Source organism: Oncorhynchus masou, unplaced genomic scaffold, assembly GCF_036934945.1.
Source record: "Oncorhynchus masou masou isolate Uvic2021 unplaced genomic scaffold, UVic_Omas_1.1 unplaced_scaffold_712, whole genome shotgun sequence".
NCBI lineage: Eukaryota > Metazoa > Chordata > Actinopteri > Salmoniformes > Salmonidae > Oncorhynchus > Oncorhynchus masou.
Genome location: NW_027013587.1, coordinates 250,637 through 269,397, shown reverse-complemented (window position 1 = coordinate 269,397; position 18,761 = coordinate 250,637). Strand labels below are relative to the sequence as shown.

At 41.1% G+C, this 18,761-nt stretch overlaps 2 protein-coding genes across 5 annotated transcripts; both read right to left on the bottom strand.

Annotated features, from left to right (window-relative positions):
* Positions 1-609: 609 nt before the first annotated feature.
* Positions 610-8,758, bottom strand: LOC135537120 (zinc finger protein 664-like). 3 transcript variants are annotated; one of them, XM_064963318.1, is made up of 5 exons: positions 8,390-8,758; positions 7,989-8,148; positions 6,541-6,795; positions 3,450-3,650; positions 610-2,473 (listed from the first exon to the last, which is right to left on the bottom strand). In XM_064963318.1, exons 1-5 carry the CDS (start codon positions 8,396-8,398, stop codon positions 1,827-1,829), a joined length of 1,272 nt encoding a protein of 423 aa, XP_064819390.1. In that variant the 5' UTR covers positions 8,399-8,758; the 3' UTR covers positions 610-1,826. The 3 variants fall into 3 exon arrangements, with proteins under 3 accessions (XP_064819390.1, XP_064819391.1, XP_064819392.1); XM_064963319.1 differs by having other exon boundaries at positions 7,989-8,130; XM_064963320.1 differs by lacking the exons at positions 610-2,473; positions 3,450-3,650 and adding an exon at positions 5,100-6,036.
* Positions 8,759-11,759: 3,001 nt separating this feature from the next.
* On the bottom strand, positions 11,760-18,546 carry LOC135537135 (zinc finger protein 567-like). Of its 2 annotated transcripts, none has more exons than XM_064963339.1 (4): positions 18,107-18,546; positions 17,605-17,839; positions 16,474-17,308; positions 11,760-12,509 (listed from the first exon to the last, which is right to left on the bottom strand). In XM_064963339.1, the coding sequence occupies exons 3-4, from the start codon at positions 17,147-17,149 to the stop codon at positions 12,094-12,096; spliced, it is 1,092 nt and encodes a 363-aa protein (XP_064819411.1). In that variant the 5' UTR covers positions 17,150-17,308; positions 17,605-17,839; positions 18,107-18,546; the 3' UTR covers positions 11,760-12,093. The 2 variants fall into 2 exon arrangements, with proteins under 2 accessions (XP_064819411.1, XP_064819410.1); XM_064963338.1 differs by having other exon boundaries at positions 18,281-18,546.
* Between the last annotated feature and the right edge of the window lie 215 nt (positions 18,547-18,761).

The following is an 18,761-nucleotide window of genomic DNA, read 5'->3' as shown; positions in this document are numbered from 1 at the left end:
TTGAAGGTAGGTGGGGGTGGGAGGTAAACAAAAACTCACTTCCTTGACAACATCCTTAACAACATTTGTAAAGAAGACATGTAGGTGGAGCATAATTCCACTCTGTTATTATACATGTAGGTGGAGTCCTCCACTGTAGAAATTATACATGTAGGTGGATTTTCCTCCTGTACTCTGTTATTACTAATGTAGGTGGAGCTCCTCCTCGCCACTCTGTTATTACTACATGTAGGTGGAGCTCCTCCACTGTTATTACTACATGTAGGTGGAGCTCCTCCTCGCCACTCTGTTATTACTACATGTAGAATGGCTAAGCTCCTGTCGCCAATCTGTTATTACTACATGTCGAATGGGTGGAGCTACTGTCGAATGGTTACTACATGTAGGTGGAGCTCCTGCAGCCACTCTGTTGTTACTACATGTAGGTGGATCCTGCTCGCCACTCTGTTATTACTACATGTAGGTGGAGCTCCACCTGTTATTACTACATGTAGGTGGAGCTCCTCCAATGGTGTTATTACTACATGTAGGTGGAGCTCCTCCACTCATGATTATTGAAGGTAGGTGGAGGGGTGGAGTAAACAAAAGGTCACTCCTCCACAACTGTTATTACTACATGTAGGTGGAGCTCCTGCTCGCCACTCTGTTATTACTACATGTAGGTGGAGCTCCTCCTCGCCACTCTGTTATTACTACATGTAGGTGGAGCTCCTCCACTCTGTTATTACTACATGTAGGTGGAGCTCCTCCACTCTGTTATTACTACATGTAGGTGGAGCTCCTCCACTCTGTTATTACTACATGTAGGTGGAGCTCCTCCACTCTGTTATTACTACATGTAGGTGGAGCTCCTCCTCACCACTCTGTTATTACTACATGTAGGTGGAGCTCCTCCACTCTGTTATGTAGGTGGAGCTCCTCCTCGCCACTCTGTTATTACTACATGGGGAAATGTAGTTGCAGTGTCATGTACACGTTTAAAGTGGTGTTTAAATACCAAAACAAATGGACAACTTTCATAACAGCTACATGTCAATAAAACTTGGCAGGTAAAAACTCAATATCAGCACATACAAGTTTGAACCCTCCAAAAAACATACAAATCTGCACGGATGGAGGCTGACGGATGGAGGCTGACGGAATGGGAGCTGACGGATGGAGGCTGACGGATGGAGGCTGACTGATGGAGGCTGACGGAATGGGAGCTGACGGATGGAGGCTTTCCCCCATGTCAGTTTCCTGGGTCTGCCTCATGGCTGACGGATGGAGGCTGACGGATGGAGGCTTTCCCCATGGCAGTTTCCTGGGTCTGCCTCATGGCTGACGGATGGAGGCTGACGGATGGAGGCTGACGGATGGAGGCTGACGGATGGGAGCTGACGGATGGAGGCTTTCCCCATGGCAGTTTCCTGGGTCGGCCTCATGGCAGTTTCCTGGGTCGGCCTCATGGCCAGTGCTTACCTATCTTCAGTCTTTCAGACATCCACAGATGCTTCATATTCATTGTTTATGTCCGGTTATGAGAAATGCATCATTTTTTATTTTTTTATTTTACCTTTATTTAACTCGGCAAGTCAGTTAAGAACAAATTCTTATATTCAATGACAGCCGAGGTTAACTGCCTGTTCAGGGGGCAGAACGACAGATTTGTACCTTGTCAGCTCGGGGGGTTTGAACTTGCAACATTCCAGTTACTAGTCCAACGCTCTAACCACTAGGCTACGCTGCCGCCCCAAGATGGAACTTACTATCATCAAGACGGAACATAATTATTTTGTTGGTGATCAGGAGAGACACTACACAAGTTAATTTGTCCTGTCCCATTGTCAGTTTGGCAGTTGCTTCGGTCTGCCCAACTGACGTTTAGGTCCTATGGGTTTGCCAGCGTGTCTCTTGTTGTGCGAATAAAGGTTTGCTCTACAGCTGAAACGCTTCCCACATTCAGTGCACAGGTACGGTTTCTCTCCTGTGTGAACTCTCTGGTGGATTTTGAAAGTTCCTTCTCTACTGTATGTCTTCCCACAGATGGAGCAAAGGTACGGTTTCTCTCCAGTGTGTGTCAGTACATGACTTTTTAAGTATGCTTTTTTCACGAAACTCTTTCCACACACAAGGCAGCTGTAGGGTCTCTCTCCAGTGTGTGTTCGCTGGTGAATTTTAATGTAGCTTTCATTGACGAAACATTTCCCACAGTCAGGGCAGGAGTACGGCTTCTCTCCAACATGCTGTAACTGGTGGTCTTGGATTTGCCCTTTCTCAGTGAATTCCACCCCGCAAAGGGAGCATTGGTGAGACGGCTTCTTACTGGTGTGAGTTTTCATGTGTTTTTTTAGTGCTGGTAGAGTTTGGCACATCTCCCCACATTCTATGCAATTCTGAAATGTCTTAGCTGTGTGGTTCTTCTGGTGTTGTTCAGGTTCTCCTGATGTAGAGGGACTGTCCTCTCCAGCGGACCACAATTTGGGGTTCAGCCCTGCGTGGAAGACATGGCGTGAAGTCAGTCAAACCAGCATGAACTTCGTGAAGAAGTAAGAAAGTCCAATGGACATGCGGTCGAACACTTACTAAGACATAAATGTTTATCTTTTCAGAACTACTCAACATTATTGTTTAAAAAAATCGGATAAAACTGTTTTAAAGTGTAATGTCTGAAGTATATTTTTTTGCATAATAAACTCAAGCTGACAAACGTTTCCATAGTTACTGCTATGCATAGTTATTACTGGGACAGATGACAAACGTTTCCATAGTTACTGCTATGCATAGTTATTACTGGGACAGATGACAAACGTTTCCATAGTTACTGCTATGCATAGTTATTACTGGGACAGATGACAAACGTTTCCATAGTTACTGCTATGCATAGTTATTACTGGGACAGATGACAAACGTTTCCATAGTTACTGCTATGCATAGTTATTACTGGGACAGATGACAAACGTTTCCATAGTTACTGCTATGCATAGTTATTACTGGGACAGATGACAAACGTTTCCATAGTTACTGCTATGCATAGTTATTACTGGGACAGATGACAAACGTTTCCATGCTTACTGCTATGCATAGTTATTACTGGGACAGGTGACACATGTTTCCATAGTTACTGCTATGCATAGTTATTACTGGGACAGATGACAAACGTTTCCATAGTTACTGCTATGCAGTTATTACTGGGACAGATGACAAACGTTTCCATAGTTACTGCTATGCATAGTTATTATTACTGGGACAGATGACAAACGTTTCCATAGTTACTGCTATGCATAGTTATTACTGGGACAGATGACAAAAGTTTCCTTAGTTACTGCTATGCAGTTATTACTGGGACAGATGACAAACGTTTCCATAGTTACTGCTATGCATAGTTATTGCAGGGACAGATGACAAACGTTTCCATAGTTACTGCTATGCAGTTATTACAGGGACAGTCATTTAAGGTTTATTCTCACCTCTGTGTGTTTTCATGTGTGTTTTCAGATTTCCTTTCTGCGTGAATCCTCTGCCGCACACAGAGCAGCCGTGAGGTTTCTCTCCTGTGTGTGTTCTCATGTGCCTCTTCAGCTTCATTGCTTCCGATAGTTGTTTTCCACACACTACACAGTCGTGAGACTTCTTAGCTCTGGGATTCTTCCGGTGTTGTCCAGGTATTCCTGATGCAGGAAAGAAAGACAGTGGCTGTGTCCTAATAACCATACTAGTCTACTACATACTTAAAACGGCACACTCATTTCGACGTTTGTTCTAGTAGAATTCACGCGTGTTTTCCTGACTCACGTGTCTGACCACAGCTGATAATCACTAGTGAAGACATACTATAAACACTTTAAAAATATATATATTTGTACTATTTAGTATGCCAGCATGGGTCGGTTACTATGGAAACATGTGTCATGTGACCAGTGATAACTCACATTTGAACATTTAAAAGAAACACCTTGGCCTTTTACTCGTTTACTCACGACTGTGTAGTGTGTGGAAAACAACTATCGGAAGCAATGAAGCTGAAGAGGCACATGAGAACACACACAGGAGAGAAACCTCACGGTTTACCAGTAAAAGGCCACTGTGTTTTTTTTTAAATGTTTTAAAATGCGCGTTATCACTGGTCACATTCCAGGCTGACTGCATTGCAGACGCACGCCAGACCTCACGACGCATGGATAGGTGTTTAACATAAATATTATCGTCAAACCTCGTCATATCATACGGCAATCTTTTATTTATATTTATTTTTCATTTATTTTACTAGGCAAGTCAGTTAAGAACAAATTCTTATTTTCAATGACGGCCTGGGAACAGTGGGTTAACTGCCTTGTTCAGGGGCAGAACGACAGATTTGTACCTTGTCAGCTCGGGGGTTTGAACTCGCAACCTTCCGGTTACTAGTCCAACTCTCTAACCACTAGGCTACCCTGCTGCCTCTACACTCTAACCACTAGGCTACCCTGCCGCCTCTACACTCTAACCACTAGGCTACCCTGCCGCCTCTACACTCTAACCACTAGGCTACCCTGCCGCCTCTACACTCTAACCACTAGGCTACCCTGCCGCCTCTACACTCTAACCACCAGGCTACCCTGCCGCCTCTACACTCTAACCACTAGGCTACCCTGCCGCCTCTACACTCTAACCACTAGGCTACCCTGCCGCCTCTACACTCTAACCACTAGGCTACCCTGCCGCCTCTACACTCTAACCACTAGGCCACCCTGCCGCCTCTACACTCTAACCACTAGGCTACCCTGCCGCCTCTACACTCCAACCACTAGGCTACCCTGCCGCCTCTACACTCTAACCACTAGGCTACCCTGCCGCCTCTACACTCTAACCACTAGGCTACCCTGCCGCCTCTACACTCTAACCACTAGGCTACCCTGCCGCCCCAATCTGATGCCCGACTGTGCAGTCGATGACATGGCACGCAACCATTGGCTGATGCAACGCCACGTCTGCAATGTACACGACCAGTCAACATTTTGGACACACCTACTCCTTCAAGGGTTTTTCTTTATTTTTTACTATTTTCTACATTTTAGAGTAACAGTGAAAACATCAAAACTATGGAATAACACATATGGAATCACGTAGTAACCAGAAAAGTGTTTTAAAAAAATCCTAATTTATTTTATATTTGAGATTCTTCAAAGTAGCCACACTTTGCCTTGACAGTTTCTACAAGTGCAGTCGTAAAAACCATCCGGTTCTGTGATGAAACTGTCTCTCATGAGGACCTCCACGGGAAAGGAAGACCCAGAGGTACCTCTGCTGTGGTATGATGAAACTGTCTCTCATGAGGACCGCCACAGGAAAGGAAGACCCAGAGTTACCTCTGCTGTGGTATGATGAAACTGGCTCTCATGAGGACCGCCACAGGAAAGGAAGACCCAGAGTTACCTCTGCTGCAGAGGGTACGTTCATTAGAGTTAACTGCACCTCAGATTGCAGTCTAAATAAATGCTTCACAGATTTCAAGTAACAGACGCATCTAAACATGAACTGTTCAGAGGAGACCGCGTGAATCTGGCCTTCATGGTCGTTTGCTGCAAAGAAACCACTACTAAAGGACACCAATAAGAAGAAGAGACTTGCTTGGGCCAAGAAACACAAGCAATGGACATTAGACCAGTGGATATCTGTCCTTGGGTCTGATGACTCCAAATTTGAGATTTTTGGTTCCAACCGTCGTGTCTTTGTGAGATGCAGAGTAGGTGAACGGATGATCTCTGCATGTATGTTTCCCACTGTGAAGCATGGAGGAGGTGGTGTGATGGTGCTTTGCTGGTCTGTGATGTATTTAGAATTCAAGGCACACTTAACCAGCATGGCTTCTACAGCATTCTGCAGCATTATGCCATCCCATCTGGTTTGCACTTAGTGGGACTATCACTTGCTTTTCAACAGGACAGTGACCCAACACACCTCCAGGCTGTGTAAGGGCTATTTGACCAAGGAGAGTGATGGAGTGCTGCATCAGATTACCTGGCCTCCACAATCACACGACCTCAACCCAATTGAGATGGTTTGGGATGAGTTGGACTGCAGAGTGAAGGAAAAGCAGACAAGTGTTCATCATATGTGGGAACTCCTTCAAGACTGCCGTGATAAGCATTCCAGGTTAAGCTGGTTGAGAGAATGTCAAGAGTGTTCAAAGCTGTCATCAAGTCAAATGGTGGCTACTTTGAAGAATCTCAAATATAAAACATATTTTGATTTCTTTAACACTTTTTTTGGTTACTACATGACTCCATATGTGTTATTTCATAGTTTTGATGTCTTTACTATTATTCTACAATGTAGAAAATAGTAAAAAAATAAAGAAAAACTCTTGAATGAGTATGTACGTCCAAACTTTTGACTGGTACTGTAGTTGAGTTTTACATGCAAACATTACTAAAGTTGAGCTGTGGTAAACTTTGTGTGATTAACCAAATTTTCAGTCACTCAAATCACTTAGGCTACACTCTAGCCGTCACGGTTTCCTACATGGTTGCTCACACACAAGAATCTCATTATTTTAAAAGGATCTCGGTGGCTTTTCACCTGTGTCAACGTTCTGATGGTGTGTTTTGCGTAACTCTTTCTGGTAGAACAGCTCTCCACAGACAGACTTGTAGAAGCCTCTCTCTGTGTGTGTCCTCTGGTGTAACAGGAGGTCGTAGGCAGCAGGGAACTCTTGTCCACAGCCAAAGCAGCGGTGCGACGTCGTGGCTGTGTCGTGGTTCTCCTGGTGTTGCTCAGGTTCTCCTGATGTAGAGGTCGTCTCCTCACTGCGGTGGCTGGAGGCAGGACTCATTCCTGTGGGAGAAAATAATATGGATTTACGAATAGAGCAAATAGGTCAATAGCTATGGTAGTATTGGTTGAGTCGATCCCAAATGACTCCCTATTCCCTTTATAGTGCACTACTTTTGACCAGAACCCTATGGGCTCTAGTCAAAAGTAGTGCACTATGTAGGGAATAGGTTGCCATTAGGGATGTATCACAGGGTAAAGTAGTGCACTATGTAGGGAATAGGTTGCTATTGGGGATGTATCACAGGGTAAAGTAGTGCACTACGTAGGGAACAGGGTGCCATTTGGGGCCTATCCTTTAACCACTACTTACCAAGCTGAAGCGAATCCAAATTACTTAATTCTCCTTCAGAATGTATCAATCCACCTACTTCCTTTTCTTCCTCCCTTTTCTCTTCTTCCTTCTCTTCCTACTCAGTGTCATTACTCTCTCTCTCTCTCTCTCTACAGTGTGGGCAGTCATATCTTCCTGCTGAGTCAAGCCCATGCCACAGACAGGGCAAGAGTAAGGTTTCTCTCCTGTGTGCACTACCTGGTGTAGCTTCAAGTTCTTCCTGGATGCAGAACATCGGTAAGGTTTCACCCCTTGGTGGATCTGTTGCGTGTCTGTGTAGTTTATACGAGGTAGGGAACTCCTTTCCACACTCTCTGCAGCCGCGTGTCTCTTCTTGGATTTGTGTTTGGACTGGTCCTATTGTTTAGGTTTTCCTGAGGTAGAACCTCCTCACTGTCAGAGTGATGGCTGCAACTCTCTCCTGTGGCGATATAGGAAGAGTCCGGTCCGTCTAGCTCCAGTGGGAACCACATTAGAGGCCCAGTTCCAAACAGACCCTACACACTTGTTGAGATCAGATTGGCCTAAGCAGTATGGGGATGATCCCACCTGACCTCTCAGAGGACAAGGTGGAGCTTTTTCTCTAGTGGGATCTTATTGGACTATCAGCATGAACTAATGAAGCCAATCTCTGTCTGCTCACTGGTTGCTGCTACAGCTGACCCTTTAATGCTCTTGACGATACAAAAGCAGTTTTCACAAAGATGATATGCGTTCGAAATGGCACTCTGTTCCCTATATACAGCATCAATGTGTTGCACTAAAGGGTTGTCATTTGGGCGTAAACCTTGGGTCTTTGTCTGGTTATTCTCTCTTGTGTCCAGCTACATGGGACAACTATTGAAAGGCATTGCACACTCACCAGTATTACTCTGACCACAAGGTGCATGATCATCATCTTCTGGCTCCTCTTTGAATACAATGTCAAATCTATGGACCATCTCGGGACCCTGGAGTCTGCTGCTCTGGTCACCATGGTTACAGCCAGGACTCCGCCATTTTGACTGTTGGCGTTCATCAAACTATTAAAAAGGTGAGAGAGCACTTCACAAAATGTATCAATAATGTAAATTAATCTTTGTTTACAGTCCTAACAACTGGCCTAGTTAGGGTTGATAACTTATTATTTTTTTGAGATAACGAGCAAGCTGACCGTCCTGACAACTTATCGACTTATTCAACTCTGACAAGTGCAGTTAGTTAGCTAATATAGCTAGCTAGTTAACGTTAGCAAACTAATAAGTTAAGGGGTTGTCTTCTCACCTCATGCATTGTGAATGGGCTTCAAATATCTCAAAGAATATGCTGTTGTGCCAGAGTTATTCCGGTCTCTTGCTGTGCTGTGAGGGAGAAATGTTATCTAACGATAGCGCGCTGCTACAACTGGCTAGTATTGTAGCTCCTAAACTGGCAGAGGCGGAAATCCTGCGTTTCATAATTCCATACTTTAACTCGTCCAGCCAGTGAATAATACTCAACGTTACCATAACATTTACATTTACATAACCGTATCATAAGTTATATCTGGTGATATTAGCTGTATGGAACTAGCTACAATGCTTTGAAGTGCGATAAATAAACTGGTTAGTTAACATCAGCTCGCTGCATTACTACTTCCGTGTTTGGTTTACGCCGTCTTCTTGGTGCGCCTTAGTAAATCAAATCCAATTGTATTGGTGACGTGCACATCTTTTGCAGCTGTTATTGCAGGTGCAGTAATACCAAACAATACAAAACACAAAATCCCCAGAAAATAAAAAATTTAGAAATTAAGAAATATGAGAACGAGCCATGGTCCAAGTCAGGAATGTCATTGTATATATGTTGAGGTGTGTATAGACAGTATATTAATAAACAATGTGTGTATAGCAGTAGTAATATAGCATTAGAATTGGCTAAAATACAGTATATACGTATGAAGTGTTTAAAACAGTATGTAAATATGATTAAAGTGACCAGTGTAAGGAAGCAGTCTGTCAGGTGCAGTGTAGAGCACCAGGCAGGGTACTGGGCAGAGGCCGGCTTATGGTGACTAATTAACAGTCTGATGACCTGGAAATAGAAGCTATTTTATTTTCGACTCTTGGATGCACCTGTACTGTCATCATCTGGGCTGGATGGGGAAGACAAAGTCCAAAGCCTGTTACAATATATCAGTATAGTAGCCTACTGACACGGTTTCTTAAATCATATGTTTTATAGATAATAAGCACATAAGATGCCCCAATGCTCTTGTATTCATTCCATCAGGACATGCATATGATCAGTGAGTAACATGTCACTAGTGGTTTTATAGATAATAAACACATAAGATGCCCCAATGCTCTTGTATTCATTCCATCAGGACATGCATGTGATCAGTGAGTAACATGTCACTAGTGGTTTTATAGATAATAAACACATAAGATGCCCCAATGCTCTTGTGTTCATTCCATCAGGACATGCATATGATCAGTGAGTAACATGTCACTAGTGTTCTGTATGTCACTGGTGATTTCTTGGCACAATAAGTAACATCAATGAGGTGAAATAATAATATACAGACAATACAAATGAGTGACAAGAAAATAATGGGTTGTTTGAAGTAATTCTTTATGACCAAACAGAAGCTTTGTGTAGAGGGTCCCTTAGTTTTGTTCTTATAAAATATATCAGGAGCGAAACACGTAACAGACAGGTGGTGGGCAATATAACATGTCTGAAGAAGTTCGGATTCTCTAACCTTGTGCACTCGCGCACTCCCCCTCGTGTATTTAAAGGAATGGATTGGTGGAAAAGGAATATGGTGGAAACTCCCTCGAGCCATGCTTGCACCAATCCAATGTCTTTAAATGCATGAGGGGTCGTGACCAAGTGCACACTTCTGAAAGAGGGCGGAGATAGTAGTGCTGCCATTGTCAAATCAAATGTTATTTGTCACATGCGCCGAATACAACAGTGAAACGCGTACGTACAAGCCCTTAATTAACCAACAATGCAGTTTTAAGAAAAATACCACAAAAAAAAAATAAAAGTAACAAATAATTAAAGAGCAGCAGTAAAATAACAATAGCGAGGCTATATACAGGGGGGTACCGGTACAGTTGTTTCTTTGATGCGAAGTGTTCCATGATGTAACGTTACTAATGTTGAGCTGTGCTAAACTAAGTGTGACAAGCCAGCCTTTCAGTCACTCATAACCACTTACACCTGGGTTGGGGTCAATGTGAGTTTAAGCCAATACTTTCAGGATGTAAACTGATATTCCAATACAATAATTGAAAGAAAAAAACATATATTTTCAATGACTTCTCAATAAGTTGAAAAATAAAAGATGAATAAAAAAATAAAATAAAGTTGTTCCATTTTCCATTCAAATCACTTCCTGAATTGACTGCCTTCAATTAAAATTGACCCTAAACCTGATTTACAGTCTAGCGGTCATGGTTTCCGTCACAGGTTCTTACACCCAGAATAACAGGCAGAATCTCACCTAATCTAATTGAATAGGATCTCTGTGAGATACACCCAGAATAACATGCAGAATCTCACCTAATCTAATTGAATAGGACCTCTGTGAGATACACCCAGAATAACATGTAGAATCTCACCTAATCTAATTGAATAGGATCTCTGTGAGTTACACCCAGAATAACATGTAGAATCTCACCTAATCTAATTGAATAGGATCTCTGTGAGATACACCCAGAATAACATGTAGAATCTCACCTAATCTAATTGAATAGGATCTCTGTGAGTTACACCCAGAATAACATGTAGAATCTCACCTAATCTAATGGAATAGGATCTCTTTGAGTTACACCCAGAATCTCACCTAATGTGAAGAACTCATCTGCACTGTATGTGTGTTAGCCAGGCAGTTTTACAGGAATGATTACATCAATTGTTTAAATTAACTAGATAACTTGTAAATGCAACAAGTACTAATATTGTATGATATAATAGCAGTCACAGCTTTCCAATAAAAAAATGGAGACATTTATTTATTCATATATTTTAGAGACAATTTATACAGAACATTTGTATAAAACCTGTATAACATGTATTTACAATTATATAACCAATATTTTTTAGGTTGAATGTAATTTATGACACAATTTCTGATACATCACATGCCTTACTTTTATTTTCCTGCATCAGTAAAAGCAGGAAATGCATCACCTACTGCCGTTCATACCAATTAGACTGGTTTTGTATTTCTCCCTGACCAAGATGGCTGCCATTTTGGCTCCACTATGGAACTTTGAGGGTTTATGGCATAGCCCCTCTTGTAATTTAATAGGATATCTATGGCTCCAACTAGTTAGCTACCTAGTTGACGTTAGCTAACCTCATGCATTGTGAATGAACTCGAAATTATCTCGAGAAGGACGCTGTGCCAGCGTTAATCCACCGTTGCTGGCTTTGCTACGAATAACAAACATGTTGTTCTTTCCTTGTTGCGTTCAGCTCGAAGAAAGGTTACGCTAGCTAGTTGCAAGCTAACGTTAGTCAGTGAAGTGAGAACGTAAACAACCGCTTATCCAACGTTAGCTTAGCTAGCTACATTACTACTTCCTTGTGTCCTTCAGGTCCTCTCGTGCCTGGACATTACTGCCACCATCTGAGCTGGAGGGAAAGACAACAGGAACCATAACCAGAATGCTACTTTATTAATCATGACATGGTTATTCTCAGTGAGGAACATTTCACAAGTGGGCTACAAGGTTGATTTCTTAGCACCATCACAGCATTGATGAAAAATTGACCCCCCCAAAAAAGGGACACTCCCCCCCCCCCCATTTAGTTGATCATAATATGTTGATTGATGAGATGAGTGAGAGTTAGCATGATTATCTAACTGATCAGAGATGGCGACAACACAGACACAGCTTCAGCGAGAAGAAGAACTCCGACCTACTAAGAGACAAAGTCGCGGCTAATTGTCATAGTACTGGCAGTCCTGCATCTCCGTATCACTCTCCATCTTAGGCACTTTCTTGGACATTTTGAGCGCTGGTTAAGTGCTTTGGCCTGCCTAACTGGCGGGTCGGTCCGATGGGCTTGGCGTCATGTGTCCGCTGGTGCTGCCGGAGCCCTTGTTTACGAACAAAGCTCTTGCCGCATTCGATGCACTCGTGGGGTTTCTCTCCTGTGTGTGTTCTGAGGTGGACTTTGAGGTCAAATTCTCTGGGGTAAGTCTTGCCACACACAGGGCAGACGAGGCGCTTTTCCCCCGAGTGAGATCTCATGTGTTCGTGTAGTTCTGGGAGGTTAGAGTGTTCCTCGCCGCACACGAGGCAGCCGTGAGACGTGACGTCCGCGCGGTTCTCCTGGTGTTGTTCCGCCTCTCCCGATGTACAGGGACTCCCCTCGCCAGTGGACCAGGAGCCGGGATAATCTCCTGTGGGAAAGAAACCGTGTGAGCCGTTTCAGATACCCTATTTCCTGGTTGTTTTAATGCCATTTAAATGCCCTTGTTTTAATGTCATTTAAATGCCCTGGTTGTTTTAATGCCATTTAAATGCCCAGGTTAGTTTTAATGCCATTTAAATGCCCTGGTTGTTTTAATGTCATTTAAATGCCCTGGTTGTTTTAATGCCATTTAAAATGCCCTAGTTGTTTTAATGCCATTTAAATGCCCTGGTTGTTTTAATGCCATTTAAATGCCCTGGTTGTTTTAATGTCATTTAAATGCCCTGGTTGTTTTAATGTCATTTAAATGCCCTAGTTGTTTTAATGCCATTTAAATGCCCTAGTTGTTTTAATGCCATTTAAATGCCCTAGTTGTTTTAATGCCATTTAAATGCCCTGGTTGTTTTAATGTCGTTTAAATGCCCTGGTTGTTTTAATGCCATTTAAATGCCCTGGTTGTTTTAATGCCATTTAAAATGCCTTGGTTGTTTTAATGCCATTTAAAATGCCCTAGTTGTTTTAATGCCATTTAAATGCCCTAGTTGTTTTAATGCCATTTAAATGCCCTGGTTGTTTTAATGCCATTTAAAATGCCCTGGTTGTTTTAATGCCATTTAAAATGCCCTGGTTGTTTTAATGCCATTTAAAATGCCCTGGTTGTTTTAATGCCATTTAAAATGCCCTGGTTGTTTTAATGCCATTTAAAATGCCCTGGTTGTTTTAATGCCATTTAAAATGCCCTGGTTGTTTTAATGCCATTTAAATGCCCTGGTTGTTTTAATGCCATTTAAATGCCCTGGTTGTTTTAATGCCATTTAAATGCCCTGGTTGTTTTAATGCCATTTAAATGCCCTGGTTGTTTTAATGCCATTTAAATGCCCTAGTTGTTTTAATGCCATTTAAATTTAGTTTTAACGTTTAAATGCCCTGGTTGTTTTAATGCCATTTAAATGCCCTGGTTGTTTTAATGCCATTTAAATGCCCTAGTTGTTTTAATGTCATTTAAATGCCCTGGTTGTTTTAATGCCATTTAAATGCCCTGGTTGTTTTAATGCCATTTAAATGCCCTGGTTGTTTTAATGTCATTTAAAATGCCCTGGTTGTTTTAATGTCATTTAAAATGCCCTGGTTGTTTTAATGTCATTTAAAATGCCCTGGTTGTTTTAATGTCATTTAAAATGCCCTGGTTGTTTTAATGTCATTTAAAATGCCCTGGTTGTTTTAATGCCATTTAAAATGCCCTGGTTGTTTTAATGCCATTTAAATGCCCTGGTTGTTTTAATGCCATTTAAATGCTCTCCTGGTTGTTTTAATGCCATTTAAATGCCCAGGTAATTGTTTTAAATTTAAATGCCCTGGTTGTTTTAATGCCATTTAAATGCCCTGGTTGTTTTAATGTCATTTAAATGCCCTGGTTGTTTTAATGTCATTTAAATGCCCTAGTTTTAATATCATTTAAATGCCCTAGTTTTAATGCCATTTAAATGCCCTAGTTGTTTTAATGCCATTTAAATGTCCTAGTTGTTTTAATGCCATTTAAATGCCCTAGTTGTTTTAATGCCATTTAAATGCCCTGGTTGTTTTAATGTCATTTAAATGCCCTGGTTGTTTTAATGTCATTTAAATGCCCTAGTTTTAATGCCATTTAAATGCCCTAGTTGTTTTAATGCCATTTAAATGTCCTAGTTGTTTTAATGCCATTTAAATGCCCTAGTTTTAATGTCATTTAAATGCCCTGGTTGTTTTAATGTCATTTAAATGCCCTGGTTGTTTTAATGTCATTTAAATGCCCTGGTTGTTTTAATGCCATTTAAATGCCCTGGTTGTTTTAATGCCATTTAAATGCCCTGGTTGTTTTAATGCCATTTAAATGCCCTGGTTGTTTTAATGCCATTTAAATGCCCTGGTTGTTTTAATGTCATTTAAATGCCCTGGTTGTTTTAATGTCATTTAAATGCCCTAGTTTTAATATCATTTAAATGCCCTAGTTTTAATGCCATTTAAATGCCCTAGTTGTTTTAATGCCATTTAAATGCCCTAGTTGTTTTAATGCCATTTAAATGCCCTAGTTGTTTTAATGCCATTTAAATGCCCTGGTTGTTTTAATGTCATTTAAATGCCCTGGTTGTTTTAATGTCATTTAAATGCCCTAGTTTTAATGCCATTTAAATGCCCTAGTTGTTTTAATGCCATTTAAATGTCCTAGTTGTTTTAATGCCATTTAAATGCCCTAGTTTTAATGTCATTTAAATGCCCTGGTTGTTTTAATGCCATTTAAATGCCCTGGTTGTTTTAATGCCATTTAAATGCCCTGGTTGTTTTAATGCCATTTAAATGCCCTGGTTGTTTTAATGCCATTTAAATGCCCTGGTTGTTTTAATGTCATTTAAATCTGGTTGTTTTAATGTCATTTAAATGCCCTGGTTGTTTTAATGCCATTTAAATGCCCTGGTTGTTTTAATGCCATTTAAATGATGGTTGTTTTAATGCCATTTAAATGCCCTGGTTGTTTTAATGCCATTTAAATGCCCTGGTTGTTTTAATGCCATTTAAATGCCCTGGTTGTTTTAATGCCATTTAAATGCCCTGGTTGTTTTAATGCCATTTAAATGCCCTAGTTGTTTTAATGTCATTTAAATGCCCTGGTTGTTTTAATGCCATTTAAAATGCCCTAGTTGTTTTAATGCCATTTAAAATGCCCTAGTTGTTTTAATGCCATTTAAATGCCCTAGTTGTTTTAATGCCATTTAAATGCCCTAGTTGTTTTAATGCCATTTAAATGCCCTGGTTGTTTTAATGCCATTTAAAATGCCCTGGTTGTTTTAATGTCATTTAAATGCCCTGGTTGTTTTAATGCCATTTAAATGCCCTGGTTGTTTTAATGCCATTTAAATGCCCTGGTTGTTTTAATGCCATTTAAAATGCCCTAGTTGTTTTAATGTCATTTAAATGCCCTAGTTGTTTTAATGTCATTTAAATGCCCTAGTTGTTTTAATGTCATTTAAATGCCCTAGTTGTTTTAATGCCATTTAAATGCCCTAGTTGTTTTAATGCCATTTAAATGCCCTAGTTGTTTTAATGCCATTTAAATGCCCTAGTTGTTTTAATGCCATTTAAATGCCCTAGTTGTTTTAATGCCATTTAAATGCCCTAGTTGTTTTAATGCCATTTAAATGCCCTAGTTGTTTTAATGCCATTTAAATGCCCTGGTTGTTTTAATGCCATTTAAATGCCCTGGTTGTTTTAATGCCATTTAAATGCCCTAGTTGTTTTAATGCCATTTAAATGCCCTAGTTGTTTTAATGCCATTTAAATGCCCTAGTTGTTTTAATGCCATTTAAATGCCCTAGTTGTTTTAATGCCATTTAAATGCCCTAGTTGTTTTAATGCCATTTAAATGCCCTAGTTGTTTTAATGCCATTTAAATGCCCTAGTTGTTTTAATGCCATTTAAATGCCCTAGTTGTTTTAATGCCATTTAAATGCCCTGGTTGTTTTAATGCCATTTAAATGCCCTGGTTGTTTTAATGCCATTTAAATGCCCTGGTTGTTTTAATGCCATTTAAATGCCCTGGTTGTTTTAATGCCATTTAAATGCCCTGGTTGTTTTAATGCCATTCAAATGCCCTAGTTGTTTTAATGCCATTTAAATGCCCTAGTTGTTTTAATGCCATTTAAATGCCCTAGTTGTTTTAATGCCATTTAAATGCCCTAGTTGTTTTAATGTCATTTAAATGCCCTAGTTGTTTTAATGCCATTTCATTTTATTTTTTCACTCTGTAGCCAAAACACTATTTGTAGCTTGCAAACCAGGGTCCTACCACTTCCATTAATGTTTTATATGCAACGTGCTAAATGTGAAGCTGTTAGGAGTGTAGGCTGTCGTCATCAATCATGATTAATCAATAATAATAATAATGATAATAAATCAATGACAGCATAACGTGTTCTCACCAGTGTGCACTTTCTGATGCGTTTTTAAATTTCCTTTCTGCGTGAAACTCATCCCACACACAGAGCACTGGTAAGGCCTCTCTCCTGTGTGTGTTCTCATGTGTCTGTCCAGGTAATATGTTTGAGGAAACTCTTTCCCACAGTCTGGGCATCTGTGAGTCGCCTTAGCTCTCCTCTGTCGATGTTCAAGTGCTCTTGATACAGAGGAACTCAACTCCGCTTCAGAACAGTGAAGCCGCTGATGAATCTTCAGATAGCCTTTCTGAGTGAAACTCTTTCCACAGACTGAGCAAGGATGTTTCTCTCCGGCGTGCGACTTCTCGTGTGTTGTCAAATTTCCTTTTTGAGTAAAACTCTTCTCACACAGAGAGCAAGAGAAAGGCTTCTCTCCTGTGTGGGATCGCTGGTGTACTTTCAGTAATGCTTTATGAGTAAAGGTCTTCTTACACACACAGCAGGTGTAAGGCTTGTCTCCAGTGTTTGTCTTCAAGTGAACCTCCAGAACATTCTTGGAAGAGAACTCTTGTCCACAACAGCAGCCAATCTTGTCATCCGGGTCGGTTTTAATCTGTTCAGAATGTTTCTTCTGGTGGTGGCACCTCAAACTACATTGATGAGTGAAGCCCTTCCCACACTCAGAGCAGGTATAAGGCTTCTCTCCTGTGTGGGTTCTCATGTGTATTTGTAGTGCCGATAATGTCTGGCAGTGTTTCCCACAATCTGGGCATGGGTGGGTCTTTTTTCTGCCTCGTTCTGCGTTTCATCTGGTGTTGTTCAGGTTCTCCTGATGTAGAGGGTCTCTCCCCGGCTGCAGAGTGATGGCTGGGACTCTCTCCTGTGGGGATGAGACAGGACAGATATAGTCAGTGAGACTGAGTCAGACTCAGGTTCTCCTGATGTAGAGGGTCTCTCCCCGCCTGCTGACTGATGGCTGGGACCGAGTCTCAGTTTATTGTACATAGCTACTGGTTTTCTCCATTGTTTTATACCACCTCCTGTGCTACTCCTATTCTCATATTTATGGCAACACACAAGACTGAGTCCCAAATCATGCCACCCTATTCCCTATATAGTGCACCACTTTTGATTAGAGCCCGATGGACCATAGAGAGCATGGCTCCAGCTACCCACCTGTATTATCTAGTTCCCAGTCTTCTTCTTCTTCTTTGACTACGATATTAAATGTTGGTGTTTCACTGTTGATGTCCAGACTCACAGTAACCCTCTCCTGACCTTGCGGTGTGTCTTTCTGATCACCATGGTTACTGTACTCCTGGTCGCCATGGTTCCTGTCAGGATCCGGGGACACAGTGGGTTGGGGATCCGTGGAGCAGGATGGAGACGAGCTGGACGGGTCTTCAGAGTCCTATATGATGAAGAGTGACAGCGCAGTTTTCACAACAAGCTACATTATGAAAGATGGACTAAGCAATATGACGACATCCTTAACAGCAAGGCAATGTCTCTGCTTGTTATAGAAATGACAATTTCTCAGTAAAGAAACCGTTCAAACTAAAAATACTTGGTTTAAAAACGATCAATCAATGCAAACCAAATTACAGCAGCTAATTTATTGTAATTTCATTCACCTAGCTAGCTAGCGCTGGCCAGTTAGCTAACGTGAGATACCTACTAGAAAACAAAGTCGCATCATCAAGCAACAAAAACGTAGCTAGCTAGTACTGCTGTTACTAGCATGCGTTGAGCAACTTGACTTGCAAGCTAGCTTCACCATTTGGAATAGCAACAAACGAGCAGTTTGCAGAGCAGAAAAGTGATGTGGCTAAGCACACGTTCAGATTACTACCTCTTCCATTGTAAATCAATCCCTGAGCTAGCTAGCTAACTGATAAATTAAGATATACATCTAGTTTAGTTTTAACTTATGATGACTGCCAATGCTGTTGGTCGTAACCTCGCGTCTCGTTGGATGTAGGCTGGGAAATACCATCACCTGAGAATATTTAATCTAAAATTACTGTATTATTTTTTACAAATAGCTATGCTAACGTTACAATGTTTACATTTAAATAAACTGGTAAATAAACTGTCAAAATCTCGTTGGCTTCCTACTTCCGGTTTAGCGCCGACATGCGGTCTGGAAGTTAAAGGCAATAGATTTAAGATTTCTTGCAGTGTAAATACTTTGAAGTACTACATAAGTAGTTTTTGGGGGTATCTGTACTTTACTTTACTCTACATGTTTTACCATCTTTTACTCCAAACCATGTACTTTTTACACCATACATTTTCCCTGACACCCAAAAGTACTCATTACATTTTGATTG